Source organism: Protomyctophum parallelum (genome assembly GCF_964188405.1).
Source record: "Protomyctophum parallelum genome assembly, chromosome: 1".
NCBI lineage: Eukaryota > Metazoa > Chordata > Actinopteri > Myctophiformes > Myctophidae > Protomyctophum > Protomyctophum parallelum.
The window spans coordinates 91,144,531-91,167,530 of NC_139697.1; the positions used below are offsets into that span (position 1 = coordinate 91,144,531).

Genomic DNA, 23,000 nt, shown 5'->3' on the forward strand with positions numbered 1-23,000 from the left:
ATCTAGAATGTTAACCCATTTTGACCTGAGATCAGATTAAAGCCACTTAAAGCCACTTTGATTTTGATTTCTAGTTTTTAACCTTTTAAACCTTTTTAAATAGTTTTAATAGTTTTCTAATAAATATGTCTGAACTTCTTTCTGTAAAGTGACTTTGGGTACCCAGAAAAGCGCTATATAAAATCGTATATATTATTATTATTATTATTACTTAAACATGCCACTATTTTATACTTGGTAGAATGATCGTGTTGCGTCAAATATAGATCAGCTGTGTGATTGTGACTATAGAGCCGCAATAGTATTATTTTTGCCATTTTTGATCCGGAAAGTATACCGACACAGAGAACGAGTCGACAGAAACTATACAACCATCACGCCATGCAGTCATTTTCTGAGCTCGGTTGAATTGGCTAAAAACAAAGACATGCATTGGTTTGCTCATTCTGTGGGCAGAACACACAGTCAGTGTCCTATAGTGGTTTCTAACCCTTTTCATATCAAGGCCCATTCAGTATTCGGCATTTGAGGTTGAGCCACGGAACCACCATTTGATGACATTTAGCCTCACAGATGCAACACTGAAGAATATTTTGATATTGTTGGAAATTAGTTTGCCCACAATTCCATGCTGTATTCATGTGGCAACATTAGGGAAGATAACAGGCAAATGCTGATAACAAATAAATCAATTATTCTACATCGTGTAGACTTCTTGTAAAATGCTAAATGTAACAAAAAGTTAACTCTTGAGAGCGTAAAGGGTCCATTTCGTTTCATTTTACGCTCTCAAGAGTTAAAGATCTAGAAAGGTCCATTCTCCATCATTTAGCTGAGGACCACCTGGAACCCCCTCAAGGACCACTGGTGGTCCCTGGACCACTGGTTGACAACCACTCTTCTAAAGCATTAACATGCAGCGGAGCAAACCAGATAAATATTCAGCACACAGAGCGGCACCCAAACGCACAGCTCTAATCGAGGTCGCGTGCACGCATCCAACTGGGTGACGGGTGACAGCAGACTATGGGCGAACGCAGGCGCTTTGGAATGGGGGGTCAGATCAACATATCCGCCTGGGTGACAGCAGACCCCCTTTTTAAAACCATTTGGAAAGAACCGTCTGTCCGTCTGAGCTCAAATTAAATGAAATAGCTTTCATTTCCCCCTGATGCCTGCAAAGTGGCAGAGTGGAGGCATAGTGCTGGATAGCATGGCGACCACGGCAGGGGGTTCCTCTAATGCCACCACTGTGACAGATTGATTGCGGACCGCTGCCGTACACCACCACAGCTGCACCGCCATGCCTTTAACCCATTCTGACCTGAGATCAGATTCATACGAAGGTTTCCACCGGACACACACTGATCTGATGAACCCATTCTGACCTGAGATCAGATTCTAGAAATGTCAGTCGCTCTTCGATTTTTCAAAAATAGCAGACCTACAAGCTCGTATCGCGCCACTCGGTGGCGCGATATGAGCTTGTAGATCTGCTATTTTTCAATAGCTAAAGCACGACATGATGCCAACACCAAAATGGGTGCCCGGTCAGAATGGGTTAAACTCCTGTGCAGACACCCGCCAGACAGGGGAATTAGTAATGCGTCTCTCTAGGGCTTAATACAAAGCAACACTATGTCCACATTCCTCCTGGGGTTAGGGGACGAGTCTTACAGTCTATACCATCATGCACGCACGCACGCATGCACGCACGCACACCCCCATCCTTCCGGTCTTCATATATAATCTCTTGGTTATGTTTATATATGTTTTTTTTTTGCATTATTATGTCTTGTTTTAACTTCATTGTTTATATTGTGTCCGTTGTACAGCATGTACGAAGCTTTGTTTTTGACATAAGATGGTGCTAGTAATTTTGCGGAGGCATCTTTCTGATCTTTCTCATTCCCTACCTTCAGACTTTTGTTGTTTTCCATTCCCCCTTTTCTGTACATCTGTCTCTCCCATCCATCCATCCATCTATCCATCCATCCATCCATCCATCCATCCATCCATCCATCCATGATGATGTCTGTTCAGTTCAAGTGTCTTAGTGTTTGCGACTGCTCCGACTGCTCGCATCATTTTTGTTTATCTCTTTATGTTGTCGCCGGTGGTTATTGCATTAGCCGTGGAATCCGCCCAGCGCCGGCCCCGTTTCACTTCCACTGCCCTCCCATCAACCCCCGGCGCCCCCCGTCTTATTGCTTGCTAACCCGTGCCCAGCTCTCTGGCTGAGGCCATTAACTCTGACACAAACACTCTGCACTTGTCGTGAGCAGGATAAACTCTGGGCTATGAGCCCCAGCTAGGCTTGCTGCTTGACTTGTGTACACATGAGCAGAGGTCACGGTGAGAGGCAGCGAGAGAGGAAGGGAGTCTATATGGGTGTTCTGCCTCTGCCTCTCTCTCTCTGTCTCTCTACACTATTTTTTTTTTTAACTAACGGAGCGAGATAATGTCCAGAGTACTACACTTGCACTGTCAGCGAGTAGCCTGCCCCAGCCTGTGTGATTTCTGGTCTAGAGGTGCCACCAGTCCAAAACAGGAGGCGGATCCTATTGGTTCACTGATCTGAGCCACTTCCTATGCCAGATTTTCCAACAGGTTTCCCCAGGCTTTTGCTTTTGAGCCGAATGCGAACGAAAATAAAAGCCTGCAGGGTGCCGAGGCTATAGTCAGCGAGAAGCCTGTACTCTGGAATCCTCTGTGCATAGGAAAGTGACATTGCTGAGCGGTGCTCATTCGCAAAAAGTTGACCTATTTTCTTTTTGAGATGACCAGAAAAACAACGTTGGAAACACGAGGCTCCCTGGGCTAAATGAATCACGTCTTTACCATAGAAATGCAATATAGCAAGCAGTATAGGTACAGGTATAGTACAAGCAGTATAGGTACAGGTATAGTACAAGCAGTATAGGTACAGGTATAGTACAAGCAGTATAGGTACAGGTATAGTACAAGCAGTATAGGTGCGTTCATACGATTGCTTTCAATTAACAGAGCCGATATATAGACGAGGGGTTTACCCCGCAGCTATGTCGGCTCCGCCTACAGGAAATACATAAGCTGCGACCATGAGACCCGTTTCTGAATGTTTCTAAACACAACACACACACACCCAAACGGAGGATTGGGTAGAGTGCACATTGTGTAGATTGTCAGCTCCAGTGCCACTGTGTGTGCGTGCGTGCGTGTGTGCATCTCAGGGGGTCCTCCTCCTACCTTTGAAGAAGCAGTCCTTGCCGTGCACCACGTAGATGCGTCTCTTCTCCAGGCAGGCGGTGCGGTACACCTCGCAGTGGTTCTCATAGAAGCGGCCGTCCGAGCCACACGCCGGTACGAAGGAGGGCCGGCAGTGCCGCTGGCACACGCACTCGGCGCGGCCCGTTGTCGCCAGCACCACGCACTGGCGGCCGCGCCCGCAGTACGTCCGCCTGCACGGACCCCCGTCCGGGTCAGAGGAGGAGGAGGGGGGCACTGTCGTCGCAGCTGGAGAGAGAGAGAGAGAGAGAATGATGATTTGTTTATTGCAGTGGTTCTCAACCAGTGGTACGGGGACCACCAGTGGTCCTTGAGGGGGCTCCAGGTGGTCCTAGGCTAGGGTAAGTGATGCAGAGTTCTTAACCAAATGGACCCTTATTAGATCTTTATAATTATTGAGAGCGTGACATTATTATTATTATTATTATTATTATTTGAATCAACGTCATTTCTCGCTCTCAGGAGTACAATTATTCTTAAGCATCAGTTAATTTCTACACGATTAGAGAATGTATAAGAATTATTTCGATTTTTTTCGGGGGTTTGGGGTCATCAAATGGTGGCCCGTGGCTCAAATGGCAAATACATTGAAAACCATTGGTTTATTGGAATGTTAACAGATATTGGGAAGAGATACATTATAGTGTGTGTGTGTGTATACTGTATGCCAGGGGTACCCAAACCTTACAGCTCAATATGTTATGAATCAATCATCAACTATCGTGCAATACCACATTTATAAGCTAATGTGTTATGTTCACTATATTGGAACATTTATATTAAAAAGTAAAAAAAGTAAAAGATGAAAAAAAAAAGATATATATATATAGTTAATTTTAAAAAAGGGCCCGCGAGCCATGATCACACGAGACAAAATTAATGATTAGCCCGGGGGTGGAAGCATAATGTTACTCAGTGCTGCTATAGTCCTTCATGATGATATTCACTATCATGTTCATGGCATTGTGATTTGAAATTCAATCTGATTGTAAACTAGAAGTAGAAATGCCCAGAGAGAGAGAGAGAGAGAGAGAGAGAGAGAGAGAGAGAGAGAGAGTCTGGCTGTATACTGAGGCTAAAAGCAAACATAAATTATAATATGCTGGACTTCATAAAGAGACAGAATACAAGGGAAAATACACAAGAACACAAACCGAGGGGGAAATACAATTACCGTACAGCCTATACAACAAGAGTGCAAGACAAATTAAATATACACCACACGCACGGGTATAAGTGAGTAAATTAGCAAGGCTCAATGCAGCCTCGCTGCAATAGATTGAGAAAAGTAAAAGACCGGCAGCAGTTGTACCAGCTATACAAATGTGGTATTAATGAGCAAAAGCTTCCTCTTTTAAATAGAACATAGCACTCAACCTCTGAGGTGTTCTTATTAGCACCTCTCAGCACCTGCATGTGCACACATTCACAGCATGTGGGCACGCAACACACTCATGCACGCACGCACGCACACACACCCCACGCGCAAATCCTCACAATCCTTTGTTAGTGCTTCTAGCCCTTGTCAACACTCCAGAAATGTGCACACACACACCACACTCTGTTAATGCTTCTAGCCCTTGTCATCACCCTCCCAGCACACACACACACACACACACACACACACACACACACACACACACACACACACACACACACACACACACACACACACACACACACACACACACACACACACACACACACACACACACACACACACACACACACACACACACACACACACACACACCCACCATCATCTTCAGCACTGATTCCTGTCTCAGTGACTCGGACCCCCTGCGCCCCCCTCCTGATTTAATCTATTTGCACTTAAAGCAGGGCAGAAAGCTGCTGAGCCTTGCAGACACTCCACCTTGGATTGATCTCCGGCCGTGATCTGGGCCCGGACCCCCCGCTGCTGGTGAGATCTGAGGCCCAATTTATACGTGCTCCCCCATGCCTGGGGGAGCATGGGGGACATGGGGGACATGGGGGTGGCCAGTTTTGTGTGTTTGTGTGCAACACAATTGTGATGATTTGATTGGCCAGTTTTGTGTGTTTGTGTGTTATCACATTTGTGATGATTTGATTGGCTAGTTTTGTGTGTTTGTGTGTACCACATAGTGATGATTTGATTGGCCGAGCATGGGATGTGTAGCACATTTGTGATGATTCTAGATTTTTGAATTCTGAATTTGTAGAATGAATTGAAGACAATTAGGCAAATATCAGTCACCAGAACCAGGGAGGTATGGTTAACATGGAGTTTGGCGTTGAATGGGTTCATATACATACATGTAGGAGAGGGGCGTGTCTGATAAAAAATACAAATAAAACCAAACAAACATCTAAATATTGAATAAAGCAACATAAAAACTGTCTGGCCATGCAGAGTAGACGTTAAAATGACCCCAGCAGTGTTTTATAAAAAAGTTAAATATACTCCTTTAATATAAACACGAGTGAGTACAACAGTAAATCCTGAAGTGGGGTTATTGCATGGTGTGTCCATCCATTTAATCATCAACGGCTCCCCTCCACAGTACGCGCACTACTGGGTCAAATGTATTGACCCTCTCCACGTTGTGCTCGGAGATAACGTTACAGATTGGAATCTTGGTTTTTCAAGGCACACATAGATTCATATTAGCTGACATTTCATTTGCAGATAATGTGTTGTACATTGTGTAATATTTTCTGGTGGGGGTTATTTGCCTTTAGAAGACACCGTAATTACATTTCCTTCAACTTTCCCTGTTGACCTTAATGTCTCCTTCCACAGTCTTACGCACGCATGCAGGCACGCATGCACGCAGCCATGCACACATGCACTCACGCAGTCACACACGCACACAGCCACGCACACATGCACTCACGCAGTCACACACGCACACAGCCACGCACACATGCACTCACGCAGGCATGCACGCACACAGGCAGGCACGCCACGCAGCACAGACATTTGCCGTGTCGCAATCAATAACAGAAAGCTCAGATTAGTTTAGTGTGAAATCAAAGCCCTCACAATCCTTAATAATCGTCTTAGCAACCAGTAAAAGTATAATTGTACAAAGCACAGACAGGCAGGCTAAAATGTTTGACTGATTTGATTGAGATGATATGAGTAAACTAGACAAAATCGCAAGAGATTAGTATACACACAAACACGCACACACGCACGCAGCCATGCACGCACACACACACGAAACACTCAGAGCCGGTTAACAATCGAGGGGTCTCTCTTCGATCCCGGTCGTAAGACAGACGTCCCCGCCCTGTCTCCGGGTATGATACCGCTTTGAGGTTTTGAGTCACTTAAGATGCTGAGAAGGGGTCAGTTCTATTATCACTGTGAGGACGCGCGGCTGAAAAACACACTGGCTTAACTCATGGACCTCAGTCCAGACTTTCATAATCAAACTGCTGGAAGCAGAAATTGAATTTGCCTCGAGGGTAATCATATCTCAACTCCGAGCATATTGAATAATGGAGGTAATGCGCCGTTGAGGACAAAAGTCCTTTAATTGCATAAAAGGAGATTACAGGGCCGTCTCACGGAGATGCGCGGGAAAACAAAAAGAGCATTGTGCGCACGCATGCACGCGTGCACACACAAACAAAAAACACATGCATGCACAGAAAAACACGTGCAAATTAACCCCACGCGTGCACGGCACGCACACAAACAAAAACACATGCGCATTCACAGAAAAACACTCGCACATAGACAGTACATAGAGACACACAGAGTACATAGTACATAGACACACAGACGTTTGAATTACAATACTTCCACATTTTAGGACAGAATCGGAAATAGCCGAAAAATCACACCCCTGTGAAGTGAGGAGCGCTCTTATCATAGTACATCATCTCATACCAGCAAATAAGAATTTGAGTCCTCACGATCGTCTTCAATGTTTGTGTTATGCAATGTTTGTGTTTACACAAACACTTGCAATTGTCCATTCATTGTCATGGCATTTAAAGTTTGTGTTTGCACACACAGCAGACTACTTGCGGGGACATATAGTAATTCACACACACACACACACACACACACACACACACACACACACACACACACACACACACACACACACACACACACACACACACACACACACACACACACACACACACACACACACACACACACACACACACACACAGCAGAGCACTCCCTGCTGTGCGTGTGCTGACCCGGCTTGGGGGGATTGACTGCTCCTCCATCATAATGAAGTACGACTCCTCCGCGAGCGAGAGGGAGGGAGGGAGGGAGGGCAGGTAACACTCCTCCAGGGCACGGGGGGACGGATGAGTGGTGGTGGTGGGAGGGGGGCACACTTTTCCTGTAACATCCCGTTTACTAATTGTTGTTCCGCATTGTGTCTCTGTATGAGAGCATCGGTGGGAAATGCAAAGCAGCCCCCCCCCCCCCCCCCCCCCCCCCCCGACCTTGTTGTCGGGTGTCAAGGTCGGGGACGATTACCAGATCGTTTGTATTCTCCCAGCGCGGGAGATTAAACGCTTAGCCGCAACGTCCGGCGGCAACCATCCCACCGATGCTTGTTTGTCTGCCTCTTCCGCTCGTTTATCCCCATCACTCTCGCTCCCTCCCTCCCTCCCTCCCTTGTTCCCTCCCTTGTTCCCTCCCCCCCTCGTTCCCTCCCTCCCAGTGGTTTAAAGCAAGTACAAAAAGTACATGTATCCAAGCGCCGTGCTGAAGTACAGTTCTGAGATACTTTCAGTTTACTTGACCAGTTACTTACAGTTGTTGATTCTTTCAATCCACTACATCTCAGGAGGTACTTTTTACTCCACTATAATTATTTGACATCGTTAGTTACTAGTTGTTTTTACAGATAATTTTAAAATTATTAATACAAAATGTACTAGTTATATTGTGGTACTGGTATTGGTATACTGTAACTTCAGTAAAAAGAGTATTTCTAACATCTCTGCTGGTTGCCAGCCGCGCCTCCCCTCATCATTATTTACCATTCAGCTCACCATGTACGGCCACGGGAAAACAAACACCGGCAGCTTCACAACAATGGACACAATGAGACAAAAGGCGTGATAGGTTGCGAACTTGCGATGTGCCACATGTTGTGGTTCTGACATTTTGACTAAGTCCTATAGCGGCAGGCGCGCTCATCCAGGCAGTAAGCCCCTTTCTCTTTTTCTTGGACCGTGTTTGACTGCCATTGTGGGCTTGCTTAAGAAGCTCAAAGTGCATTCTGTTAATCCGGCTTGTCTGAGCTGTGGCACAATCACTGCTTAATGCTTCTTAATGGCTGTTACAAGTTCCGCCACTTGGCAGTGCCAAGACCACGCCAAGCTCAGCATCCTGCAGGGACCCCTCTGTCTCTTTAGTTCTATGACTTACTTCTCTCTCTGGTTCTGTTAGACTTTCTTCATTTTATCATCTTTCATTCACTCTTCTTCTTTCTTTCTTTCTTTCTTTCTCGCCCTCTCTCTCTTTCTCTCTTTCTTTCTTTCTTTCTTTCTTTCTTTCTTTCTTTCTTTCTGTCCACATCTTGTGTTGCTGAGCTCTCCTGGGCTACAGGGAGACGGACCATTGTTCATCATTTAATCAGATATTTTCAGATGTTTTGCCGGAACATTGTCAGTAATGGCATGAGGACATTGGGGATTTTGTGCTAAATGCTGAAATTGTTTTAGCTGTTTCACTACATACGAAGAGATGCACACGCCCCCCCCCCCTTTCATATCCTTTAATTCATGCTTGATGGAGCGACATTTCTTTTGTCCTGTGAAGTTTCAGACCTTGAGGTGTTTTATCATGCCTGATTTATGCTCCGTCCTACGATGGTGTCTCGCGACGAAAACAGCCGATCTACAAGTTCACAGTTAGAGCATAAATAAGGCATAACTGAGAGGAATATATCTGTATGCATATACTGTACGTAGATATCGCCTGTTCCACACACACACACACACACACACACACACACACACACACACACACACACACACACACACACACACACACACACACACACACACACAAGCATGCACACTCCCATATCACACTTGCTCGCATGCACACAAAGTACAGTTGTCACGAGAATGTCGGTATACTCTGGAGGCCAATACTCAAGTCCCTCACTGTATTTAAAAAACAAAACATGCCTCCATGTGTTTGTACCTGGGGCTACGCTCCCAAGATGCTCAAATCCCTCCAACATTTAAATGCAATCAAAACAAACAATTATTCTTTTATTTTTCCCCGCTTCCCCGGGCGGTGTGGGAGGGGGTTGGGGATAAGGGCCCCTTCTGAGATATAGAGGGCACATTGAGGTATACTGAGAGCCCCTAGCGCCCTCCCTGGTGAGATGAATACCTTATTTTGGTGGCCCCAACCCACCGTCACCGTGTCATTTTTCTATACACTCCCGTTGGATTGGTATACGACAACCACTTTATGTACGACTGCAAATGTGCTCTCTTAGATTGAGGAACTTATTATTTAACTTATTATTGCTGTTAAAAATGTCGCTTGCTCTAGAAATAATTTCAGACACTTTTTTTTACACCTGAGACAAAGTATCTTTATCTGTACATTGTATTTTTACCCCTGTTTCCCCCATCCCAATTTAGTCATTACGCCAACTAATTGTTCCACATACACACTTCTGTGTGTGTGTGTGTGTGTGTGTGTGTGTGTGTGTGCTTGTACCCCAATGGCTCACCACCTGCCAGCAAGGATCCCCCACCGGGAGGACATCCTCCGTCCTACACTGCGCAAAAAGCATGGAATACGGATGTGTATATTACAGGAAACTCCCGTTAAACTTTCCAACAAACTCCGGTAAACTCCCGAATTGTACCATCACACCTGTGTATTGCCGTATGTTTACTGTATTTGCCCGCTAAACGTGAGGTTTACGGGGAAATCTAGTGCCCATAATTGCCCTTACACCTGGAAGTGAATTTGATAAGGTACACATTTGTCTTGTTCTCAGCAGCAGATTGCGTTTGTTAGACAATGTATGGCCCATATGTCTTCTCTTTTGTATTTGTCGTGTGTGTGTGCGTGTGCGTGCGTGCGTGCATGCGTGTGTGTGTGTGTGTGTGCAAGCGCGGTTTTGTGTGCATGCGCGACACGCACGCGCTTGCTTTACCGTCACGTCTGCTGACCCAACAGATCACTCTATTTGCTCTGAAGCAGCTGCACGTAATTAAATTCAGAGATGCGGCGTCAAACACTCTCTCCTGCCACGCCGGCCGCTCGGCCAAAGTGCTTCTGACACACAGGCTGGAGCCAGAATACCAATGGGCTGGGCGGCAGGCCCAGCCCGGCTAGGTGAGAGAGTCGTGCAGTACCATGCATGAAACCTAATTATCCCATTTTGGGGTGGGAACCCCTTTTGGTGTTAGCATTACGTTATGCTTTAGCTATTGAAAAATAGCAGATCTACAAGCTCACTATGAGCTTGTAGGTCTGCTATTTATTAAAAATCGAAGAACGACTGACATAGAAACATAGCTTTTTCAGAAAACTGTCAGGATGTAGAAGACATTTTTAGAATCTGATCTCAGGTCAAAATGGGTTATAGCCTGCAGTAGCAGGGTGTTACTGTGCGTGTCAACATCTTCTAAACTTTGCTAGTACAGTATACATCTCTAATAATCAACTTTTACATACAAACACACATGTATATATATAATACATAGTTTCCGTTGCCGTCGTACATGGAACTATATGGAATAAAGCAAAATAGAATCTCAATACTGAAAATGTCATGATGATGTTTTCGGCTGACCAGCTGAAGAGGCATTAAGGTTTTCTTTTATGACATTTCAGAGACATTACATTCATGTTTCTGGAAGATGCTTCTGAACTTGCTAGTTTGATCACTTCAAGTAGTCTTTCATCTTAAAATAACTAATGACTGAAAATACTAAAATCTACAAGCTCACAACACGTGTGTTGTGAGCTTGAAGATCTGCTACTTTCGGTTCGCAGCATGCTTTCACAGAAGACACACTGGCTTCTATATGGAATCCAAATGAGTTCTCAGTCGTGGTGACTGAGAACTTTAATCCATATGAAACTCATATCTCCATGTTTAAATGTTTTAACGGTTTTTTGTCACTTAATGTCCTACTTTTTAGCACCTTTCATGAACCCAAGGACGCTATACAAAATAACAACCAACAAAAAACAACTATATTTGCCATATGCCTGAGAGAATAGATGTCTTTTCAAAGCAGAGTCCAGTGTTGGGGCATGGTGAATCTCTATTGGGAGGGGGGGGTTGAATATGTTTGTACTTAGCAATAAAATTGTTCATAAACAGAACATAAATGTTCAAATAGGTGACAAAATGTCAGTCAATCAAGACAGAGTACCCAATTGAGTACTTCATTAATTTGTGTTCCAATTCCAAATTTTGTCTACTCATTTAAGTTCTCTCTCCCGATTGGATAAAATTGGCATTGCCAACTGATAATATTTTGCGGTTCATTCTTCCATTTAGGATTAGCCAGGGTCTCTTACACCTAACAGTAGCAGCTCACAGGCAACATGGCCATGATCTACTAATCAAAGGTGACAAGGAGTTCCTCATACTGTAACATGTTATGACAAATTTAGACAAATTATAGCAAACACAAAGTACATTAACAGAAGGTAGACGTGACATTCAAAACCTCATGTGTCTTCCAGACTCCACTCAAGTGGCAGGTACACACAACACCACCGATACTTCATAGAGAAACGCACAAGTTAATTATATTATCAGTACAAGACAATTATATCTAATATTAAGTTCTGAGCGCAGTCATTATTCTTCATTAGGTGCTGCAAAGTACCCATTAACTCTGTGCCCTCTTACTTAATGGCAAGATAGTCAATATCCTGATCTTCAACACAAGCTAGAACAGACAAAGTCATGAATATACTTAAATAGAAAGAATAGGTAGAACTCAATGTTATATCATTTAAATTAAAACTGTATTGTGTGACACAAAGGGGGAGGGCATAGTGGGAGCCAACTTCCTGCCTACATGTAGGCTAGTAGGATGCTAGGCTACTTGGCTGACAGTCTGTAGTTCGTAAGTTTGCTTGTTAGTGACGCTGGTGTGTACACTGTCACTACAGTACACCATCTTCCATCTCTCCTATCTTTGACTTGTCACAACTCTTCTACTCTATGGCTCTGGATCAACGGCGGTATTATTATTATTCGCCGTTAGAAAATGTTCGGGTGTTCTGATCTGATAGCCGCCTCCCCTCACCTCACGTCAAAACAGTTCTCAATGTTTACATCTTACTTGACGAGAAGACATGTGGACATATCCTTACGGAACCAGGGAGAGGGGGAAAATACACCACGAGAGTGACGAGTGATCAGTCAAACATGTGTTCTCTCCGCAGTAAATAAATAATCTGTCTGTATGCAATTATTATTTTGATTACACTGTCATGCTCGTTTGAGGACAGGTAGAGAGTGTGATGTGTTTGGGAATGTTGCTGAAGGTTATGTTATTTTGTCAGCTGACACCCAAATCAAAGAAACCATACAGCGTATTTAATTATTTGATATCGCACTGCAGAAGCATAATTCTGACAGCCTGCGGTGGAAGTTAGGGTATAAAAACTGACAGGGCAGACCCATTACTGTTGTGGATCAAGGTTATGTTATTTTGTCATCCGACACCCAAACCTACAGTGTAATTAATTTTATATCCAGGGCTGCACATAAGTGGTGCGCCAGGGCGCATGTGTCGTCAAAATAAAAAATGCGCTGTCAATCAAGCGTCGGGAAGCGCTTCTGCGTACCAACAGCTGGGGCCGCCCAGAATGATTATTATGGCCAGAATACCCACTAAATTCTGTGGCGAGAGCATTTCCCACCGACTGCCACTCAAAGTGGCTACTGGCCAATCACAGCACGTCTTGCGAGAGTGCACTGGCCATTGTGGCCAATCACAGCGCGTCCTTACTCAAACGAGGGAGGATTCCAAATCCATGCGTGCTGCTTCCTGCTTGCTACTGGGAGGACAGGAGTTTACTGACACATTTATTAAGTTATCTGACACATTATTCTTACAGTATTACAGCCAAATTCTCGTCAAAATGTCCAAGAAGCAAGTGCCATTAACTAACTATTTTGGTGTTCCAGCACCACCACCTCCAAAGAGACGCAAACGGAACCACCACCTGAACCGCACAGAAAACGTGTGTTTGCGGAAAAGTGGTTGGATGTCGGCTGGCTCCAAACTAATGCTGAGCGCAGCGAGATGTGGTGCAAAATATGTCGTGAGCATCCCAATCTGGCCGATAAAAACTGCACCTTTTATACAGGGACAAAGAATTTCAGTCACCCAGCTTTTATCGTAAAGTCGGGTATTATTATTATTATTTATTTTTCACCGAGGAGCCATGCGTGTCTGTCTGTCTGACTGTGTTGACTGTGTACATCGCCTCGGCTAAAAGGGAAGCCTGACGTATGCTTCGCCGTACGACGTGTCATATGTTAAACAAATAGTTGATCAGCAAGCTCACAACGTGTCGCGGCTCCGCAACACGTTGTGAGCTAGTAGATCGGCTTTAAATAAAAAAAATTAAAAGCATCTAAATATTGCTTTGATGCTCATATTATCCTTAGGATAATATGAGTTTGTGCTTGAAATGTACTGTAATTCTGCAAACTGTTAATAAATATTGAAATCAATCAAAGGAAGTATTAAGAAGTTTGTATTAGAATATGCATATAGGGCTGGGAATACACATGGACCTATAGCTGCAATTTGCAACTCTGGATTTATTTAAATAATGGGATGAATCTAGAGTTGCAATACTCTCCATTGACTCCCCAGTCCCCACTTATCCAATGAATATTGTTTTGCTATAAGTTATTCATGCATCCCTCTTTTATCCATCCGGCGAGATGGGTCACCGCATTTTAGGAGCACATGTCTCCTGTATCCACAGTGAGGCTCGAAAATGTAGCCTAGCAGCCTAGCATACTGCTATAGCCTACTAGCCTACTGGTAGGCAGGAAAGTGGCAACCAGAATAACCCGTTCGGAGTGAAACTCCTCCCTATGCACTGGCCCTATACCGCTGTGTCAAAATACAGTTGGTTACAGAACTTTGAAATGACAGAGATAATGATTTGAAGTCATATTGTTGCCCAGCTCTAGTAGCCATGCAGTCATGTCAGAAGCCTGTCTGTCTGTCTGTCTGTCTGTCTCTCACTCTCTGTGCTGGATTATGGATTATACGGCATACTAATGGAGGAGGTAATCAACTGAGACTTGGGGCTAGCTAGCGGTGCTGTTCATTAGGCCCTGCTGTGCTTAGAAACACATATAAAGCCCCTTAATTCATTAGCGGTGAAGAGGGGTGACGAGTGAGGCCATTTACCTAGCATGGGTATTGTGCATAGGGCATGACAAAATGGCCTATGCTCAAATACTAATTAATTCCACACGTAAAATACTGCAGAACTCAAATTGGTATTCTAATAGACGCTGTGTAGAGCGAGTGTCTGTTTTAACCCGAGGGGGACAATGGAGTTTAATGAATGATCCTTTAGAACAGGACTCAAACTGTGACTGGAGAGGATGACGAATCAGCCTGGGAGGAATGAGGTGAGGGGGGAAGAGAGAGAGAGAGAGAGAGAGAGAGAGAGAGAGAGAGAGAGAGAGAGAGAGAGAGAGAGAGAGAGAGAGAGAGAGAGAGAGAGAGAGAGAGACAGACAGAGACAGAGACAGAGACAGAGACAGAGAGACAGAGAGAGAGAGAGAGGGGGGGGGGGGGGGGCACTACGGTGAGAAATAAGTGAATGTGCTGTAAAATAGAATCACTAAAGACAAGGGCAAAGGATTCAAAAGAACAAGGGAGTGAAAAATGCAGGTAAAAAATGGTTAATTATAATGAACGAGGCAAAGCCTTCAGTACATCAATTTGTGTCATACTGTACTTCTTACTGAGACACATTGTATTACATTACTAGTAACACCCTACTTCTGTTATACTTTTGTATGGCCTTTATTTGTATTATATTTTACATTATACATGCTGGACATTACTGTCGCACAGTTTGGCAGAGTCTGCCACACCAAAATGTATTTGTGACACATTTTGCAAGGAAAGTAAGAAAGACAGACAGCAGGCAGTTAAGAAAATAAGCAAGAAAGAAAGAAAGAAAGAAAGAGGACAAGAAGAGGTAAGCTGGAGTTCAGATGGCATGGCTGTCAGTCAGACATAGAGATGTCAGACAGTGACAGCTCAGTGAGTGCTTTTTGGTGTCGAGGACTGGGATGGGGTTGATGTTCTGGTGAGCTCGCAAGACAATTTCCTGTGAAATGAAGACCTTGCAAAGCCTCAAGGCTCCTTCTGATCATTAATTATACCAGCGTAGCTCGGAGAGAGGGAACCGTGAAAGACAGCGTCACATCCACTGTCACACTTCAGAGTGGTGTGCACGTGAAATCGCCAAGTTTGGTAAATTAGTAGCTCCAAATAAAAGCTTTGAAAGCCTAAGAGACTGCTGTTTACTTTGTACATCAGCTATATTTTCACTGCCTACTTACTCCGCAGTAGTCTTCCGACCCACTTAAGATCCATGGACGGGGGCAGACTTCTGGATCAGATCTGATCACACCTGAATAGATCCGTTTGTGGGATTCAATTACGTTGTGTTTTTTCAACATGTCATCTCATATCTGTGATAAAGGAAGAGTCAGCTCAAGCCCAACACACATCGGCTCCGTCCGACGCAGCGCGACGCGTTGCCGCGCGGCGCCGCCTGGAAAATAGAACTGGTTCTATCGGCGTGCCAGGCGAGGCGCCAGCGCGTGTCGGACGCCGCAGGTGTGCGATAGGTTCATTGAAAATAATGGAGGCGGCTGTTTTGACGCGCGGCGGTCACAGGTAGTGTCACGTGGATCACGCTGCTGTGTGGATCTTAGAGGAGGTGACCTGAAGGTGGATCACGCTGCTGTGTGAATCTTAGAGGTGGTGACCTGAAGGTGGATCACGCTGCTGTGTGGATCTTAGAGGAGGTGACCTGAAGGTGGATCACGCTGCTGTGTGGATCTTAGAGGAGGTGACATGAAGGTGGATCACGCTGCTGTGTGGATCTTAGAGGAGGTGACCTGAAGGTGGATCACGCTGCTGTGTGGTGCTTTGTTAATGAAACATGTTGATGTTTTGTGCATGTGTTAGCAGTACACACCATATGCTCCAGGTCCAGAGGGATCAGTGTTCTATATGCCTCTATGGATATTATTACTAGCGTGGGACACGGTGTACAGTAGGCTACAGTAATGAATGTGTGTGTACTTGTCCGCATGCATGCGTGCAGTGGGGGTCTGCAACAACACGTGTAAAGACGTATGTATTTGAATGAGTTTGCATATCGTTGCTTTCGGGTGGAAACGCATCGAGGTCGACGTGTTGCAAGCTTGTCGATCGGTTATTTCTGGTACTTTTGTGTGACGCGGTATAGTATGACGAAGTAGGGCATTCATGAAAAAAACCCAAAACCCTGAAAATATGGAGATAAGAGTTTCTACCCGAAGGCAACGATATGTGCATGTGACTGTGTGTGTGTGTGTGCATGCTTGTGTGAGTGGTGCATGCTGTACATACTGTATGTTGAACACGCAGGTGTGTGAGTGTGACTCGGACAGGAAAGTCACATTGGAGAGCAGTGCAGTCTGCCTATACTGTAGCTGTGCATGGAGCGCATGCTGTGTTGACTTCTGTCCTACAATCAATGCACCTGTGGTTAAGACTCATACAGTTACACATTATTTTACATACTGTACATCCACCTATCTTTGGTGCCAAGCTGAACCTTACAGAAGTTCTATCATGTAGAACTCTTCTTGCAACTCTTCTTATATATGCTCCGAAAGCGCATTCAATAAACACACGTGCAATGCTTCAATCCTGCTGGGATATTCCTCACGTTCCAAATCATTGCAAAAAGCAGATATGTATATATGTATACATATATATATATATATATATAAAACAAAGAACAACAATCAACAACAATCTGAGTAGTACAAATACTCTCCACGCAGACATTTAATCAGTCATACAGTAGGATTTGTTTATAAACCGTAACATGTAGTAAACACATGCCCTGGTGCCCCCCCCCCCCCCCCACCCCCCCCCACCCTCCACCCCACCATGTTCAACCCATGTCTGTATAATCCACTACATCTTTAATCCTATATTGATCACTCTCAGGCCTCACCTTACCTAATACATTACCCACTTCAGTCCTATATACATTTTGCTATTTTCAAATGATCATTATTAAAAACAATGACATTAGAAAACTTGAAGTGGGACATTTTGCATAATGACAATTTTAACTTTTCGTACATTAAGTACATATTTTGATGTCAATACTTTTGTACTTCTACTCAAGTACATTCTGCATTCCGGACTTTTACCTGCAACAGAGTACTTTGCAGCATTGACACTTTAAATTAAGTAAGTAAGTAATTGTGAGTACTTTTTTCCACCACTGTGTTTAATCCTCACTCCTTTCTGAGTGTACAGAAATGAGCCATACATCAACACTGAGCTAGCGTTTCACACCATTACATAAAAAAAGGCCATGGCCAAGTCTGTTCTCTTGTTGCTGACACTGGCCTGCAGTGACATCTCGACCGGTTAACGGTGAAATATTAAGCAGGACGAGAAGTAGACAGAGAGACGAGAAACCTTGAATGATTCAAACAGGCCGACACTCTACAAATGCGTAGCGTAGGAGGATTTGAGTGTTGCTGTTGAATTAACAATTGACACAGAGTCATGGTTTAAGTAAGTTCACGTGGGCATCCATACAATAGAGGAGAAAAATATGCCATTTAGTTTGTGTATGGATTATTTTGTCCAAAGCAACACACTGTATAGCAGTTGTTCCCAAACTTTTCAGCCCGTGACCCAAAACAGAAATTAGATATTTGCCCGGGAAAATAGTAGATCTACAAGATCACAACGTGTCGCTTCACAACACATTGTGAACTTGTAGATCGGCTATTTTCACTACTTCTTAAAATATTTGTTCTAATTTATGGAATTTTCTTATTTTTTATTAATTCATGAAAAGTATTGCTTTTTACATGCCATTACATTGTGTCCACGACCTAGCCCTGGTCCAGTGCTTACAGCGAGTTTATTTGCTTACAGCAAATAAACAAAACGACGTAACTACTCACCGAAACAAAGCCTGCTAGAAATTGGTAAAAGTCTATTCTCGGAGCTGGGAAGCGTCTCAGGTCCCCAGCTTCTCTAAAATGCACTATTTTAATCATTAAATAAAATGAATCCAAACAGATCGGCGCAGGCAACCCCCCCCCCCCCAAAAAAGCCCAATTGACTAACTTCTATGTAAACCAAAATGCTGGTTGCAATAGCCCCAAAATGCAATAGCCCCCCCCTATAGCCAGCACCCCCACAGCACTCCCAGTCACAATTGTCAATTGTCTGGAGCCGTCGCTGCAGTCCATGCCAATGAATTACAATGCAACAAAACTGTTATACTGTATGCCGGTATACAGTATTACAACAAAAAACGTTGTAATACTGTATGTCGGTATACAGTATTACAACAAAACCGTTGTAATACTGTATGCCGGTATACTGTACGTTGCAGAGCGAAACCACAGGGTAACTTTGCCAATTCTGAAAACCTACAGAAAATCCCTTTGTTGTGAATCTCGGGTTCAATGAAGTGTGCATGGCAACAAATAAACAAATACAGTTTCATGTCATGAATAGAATTTTGCTTTGATGAATAGCCAATTTAGGACCGGGAAGAAAAACGAAATAGACGGTATAGTTTAAGTGAATGGCACAAAAGGTGGAATGACACAAGAGTTCGTTAATTAAACCTGTCAGGATATTTGGGATACAGGCTTCGCAGGACTCAGGTAAGAGCGGAACAATGTAGAGTGGAATTAATTTGCCATCGCCAATAATTTTAGCTCTTTATTCAAGTGACATGAAGAAGCGCTGTCTGTGTCTTTGAAAGAGAGAGAGAGAGAGAGAGAGAGAGAGAGAGAAAGAGAGAGAGAGAGAGGGCTCTATTTTGGGGCAAAAGGACGAAACAGCTCAGGGTGGTGAGGTGGGGTGGATTAGGCAGCGCCAATTGTTCTCTAACATTACATTATTTTTGAGTGGTGCAACCACTCCATTACACAGCTATGTGTGTCCCTGGGTCTGTCTGTCTGTCTGTCTGTCTGTCCAAGCTTGGATGGCCACTCTTCATTTCATTGTCAAAGTATTTGTATACTACAGTATGTGCACTGTGCAGTGACAATAAATTGAATCTAATCTAACTCTGTCAAATTAACGTTAATGTATTTGGCTGTGGACCAACATCTGGAAATATGTTGTGTCAGAGACCCTTATGGTTTGTGTCGTTCAATATACTGTGTTTCAACAATATTTCAAACGTTTCACATTTCTAGCTACAAGCTCACAACGTGTTGCGTGAGTGACCTTGTGGATGGGCTATTTTCAAATAGTCAATGTATATCGTCAAAGTGATTATCGGATACTGATATATTATTGATTTCAGCTGTTACAATTCCAAACATGCAAACATGACCCGCTTTAATTACTTCAGTCTATATTAATGACTAACTTAAAATGTTGTCTTTTTTATGTCCAATGTATTCGCATTTAAGTTCATAAAGTATAAGTATAACTAAATGCATTTGAAATTAAATAAAAATGTTAGGCTATATAGCAAAAATAGCTGATCTACAAGCTCAAAACGTGTCGAAGTGCGACACGTTTTGAGCTTGTAGACCGGCTATTTTTGCCACGAGGGTGATATTCAATGTGTCCCATCTGGAGTGAGGCCCTCTCCCCTGCACCCTGCTCTACACCACACTGGGCTGAGTGTACAGTAGGCCGTTGTCAGTGGGTGTGTTCAATCATGACCAATTAAATGACGGCTGTTCATTGCCTTAACCCATTCTGACCTGAGATCAGATTCATACGAGGTTTCCGCTGGACACACGCTGGTCTGACGAACCCATTCTGACCTGAGATCAGATTCTAAAAATGTCAGTCGTTCTTCGATAATAAAAAAAAATAGCAGACCTACAAGCTCGTATCTAAAAGCTCATATCGCGCCACCGAGTGGCGCGATATGAGCTTTTAGATCTGCTATTTTTCAATAGCTAAAGCATAACATGATGCTAACACCAAAATGGGTGCCCGGTCAGAATGGGTTAAGAGCAGTGTGCTGCACTCAGCATATAACAGTAAGTGTAATGTTCACATTACATTGTGTGTTCACTCTGTCATGGAAGAAAAGCCTGGGAAAGCGAACATCCCCCAAGAGAGTGCTGATGTCCTTGAGCAGGTGGTAAAACGATGGGGAGCGCTTCCCAAACCTGTGGGCCGGGGCCCACTGGTGGGCCGTGACGGTATTGGAAGTGGTGCGCCCAAAATAATATTGGCAAGATTTTAATGATAATATTTAATAATAAGAGTTTTGATTGTGATACAGTTAATACATTCCCCGCCAGCATTATTTAATTAACTATCATTATATTGCCAGGATTTCCCACCGTTCAACTCTTATTTTGAAGGGCCATAAATCCGCGACTGGATGTTGTCATATACCAGTGTGTGTGTGTGTGTGTGTGTGTGTGTGTGTGTGTGTGTGTGTGTGTGTGTGTGTGTGTGTGTGTGTGTGTGTTGTTGCAGATACACTTCCTGTCTACCGATCAGTGCAGATAAAACATGATCGGGAGGATCACAGCATCGGCTATCGGTCGTGGAATAAACCTTGTTTTGACCATGCAAAAATGCCATCTGGGAAAAGGAATTGGAAACGAGTGGTCAGATGGGTGTGCACTTTTGAAATGTTCAAGTGGGCCCTGATGCAGAAAAGGTTGTGGAGCCAGTGATCTGTACAGCACGTCGAACAGAGCACATGATGTAAAACCAATTACAAATGCAGTTAATACATCTGGCACGCGCCTTGTGGGAAGCATTTCTTAGTGTAAGAAATAGTTCAATGATGTCTGGCTCTGAGCCAAGATAACCGGCAGGCAGTGTGTGTAATAATGCAATATATCTAAACAGTAAGGCTTTTCTTTATGCAGAGAAACTATATGGACATGCCTTCCATATTCTCTGTCTAATGCTGTGGCATGACACACAACAGTTTTGTTGGATATAACTATCAATATGTGGGTTAGAATGCATTAAATAAATATATAGGGCCTGATTCTTCAACGTGTTTCCGCTGATATATTGCCGTGACGCTGGCGGAAAGGCATTTACGTGGATTTCCCACATTAATTTGGAATTCATGGAAATGGCCGTGAACTTGACGCTCACTTTGGTTCGTCGGAAACTCCGCTAAATCCTCCGCCACCTCTTTAGGTGGCGGAGAAATTTGCGGAAGCATATAGATTTATTCAGAAGGCTTTAGTCTTCATGCTGAATCAATAAATAGTCCCCAAATCTCAGATAAAATATGTAGGCATGTGCCCCCAACATATTGGTCGATCAGCACATAAAAAAACGATATATATATATATATATAAAAGCCGAGTGCACTTGTATGCCTAAATGCATGCATTCTAGAGGCAAGTTAGCCTATAGAGTCCCATAAGGAAACTGCCCCTGCAAGCCCCGACACCTTTTTATTTTATTTATTAGGATATTTCTATAGCATGCCATGCGCGATTGCGCTGCTCACTGGACAGCCTTCTCTAGGCTACTCGCAGTGCAACGCGTTGTGAGCTTGTAGATCGGCTCTCGCGGACTGCATGTTAAAAAACAAACTCACAATTATAATAAGAACATAGGCCTACACTTATCTGCATTTTGCACTGTACGAATCTAACGTTGTTTCGGTGTGTGTGTGTGTGTGTGTGTGTGTGTGTGTGTGTGTGTGTGTGTGTGGGGGGGGGGGGGGGGGGCAGACAGCAGCGTGCTGCCGATCCGATTCACATTGGAAAATGAATAGGGCTAATTAGCCCTATATAAAAAATAGAAGACCACATTTATAGCCTAATGAATGCAGCGTGTTTGAAAGTCGGCCAGTCATATCAGTTTTAAACCAGCTCACCTCCACTCGTGAACATGATCGACGGACAGACAGACAGAATTTATAATAATGTATATTGATATTGATCACATGGATGCCACACACAGAATAGTTTAACTCACTGGATAAACTCACTGGATTATAATTTCTTCAGACAAGAGGATCCCAGGGCCTATAATATATTTACTTATGAATGTATGGGGCTATGGGCTACTGTTCTTTATCGCGCAACAGTGTCGAGGGCCCATGCAGCCCCCCTCCCTCTCTCGTCTCTCTCTCTCTCTCTCGCTCTCTCTGAAAAGACAACTTTTGCATTGACATATCCGATATTTTAAATATCGGATATGTTTTACCTCTGCATAGGTGTGAGAGAGCACCCGCCTTGGTCCCGAACTTAATTAAATAAATTATAATTATATTGCTTCAGCGGAGCACGCACCGTTGCAAGCTTCGATAGCAGTGACCGCGGCTGTGATCTCAGACAAACTGCTGTCTGCTGAGTCATGCTTGAAGCCTTTTATGGTATGAAATTGGGCGTGGATCAATGCAGATGAGGTTGTCGGGTGCTTTTCCGATCACTTTGCACCCGCTGCATTCAGTATGACATACACCTGCGATACACCTGCGCACCTGTGGTACACACCAC

At 43.9% G+C, this 23,000-nt stretch overlaps 1 protein-coding gene across 1 annotated transcript in view; it reads right to left on the reverse strand.

The window, feature by feature from the left end:
• fstl4 (follistatin-like 4) overlaps nt 1-23,000 on the reverse strand; it is a gene marked incomplete at its 3' end in the record, with an annotated part of 306,304 nt that overhangs the window by 196,504 nt on the left and 86,800 nt on the right. The window contains exon 3 of the mRNA XM_083788296.1: nt 3,229-3,495. Coding sequence (XP_083644422.1) covers nt 3,229-3,495 — 267 coding nt within the window. The remainder of the gene's footprint in view (nt 1-3,228; nt 3,496-23,000) is intronic.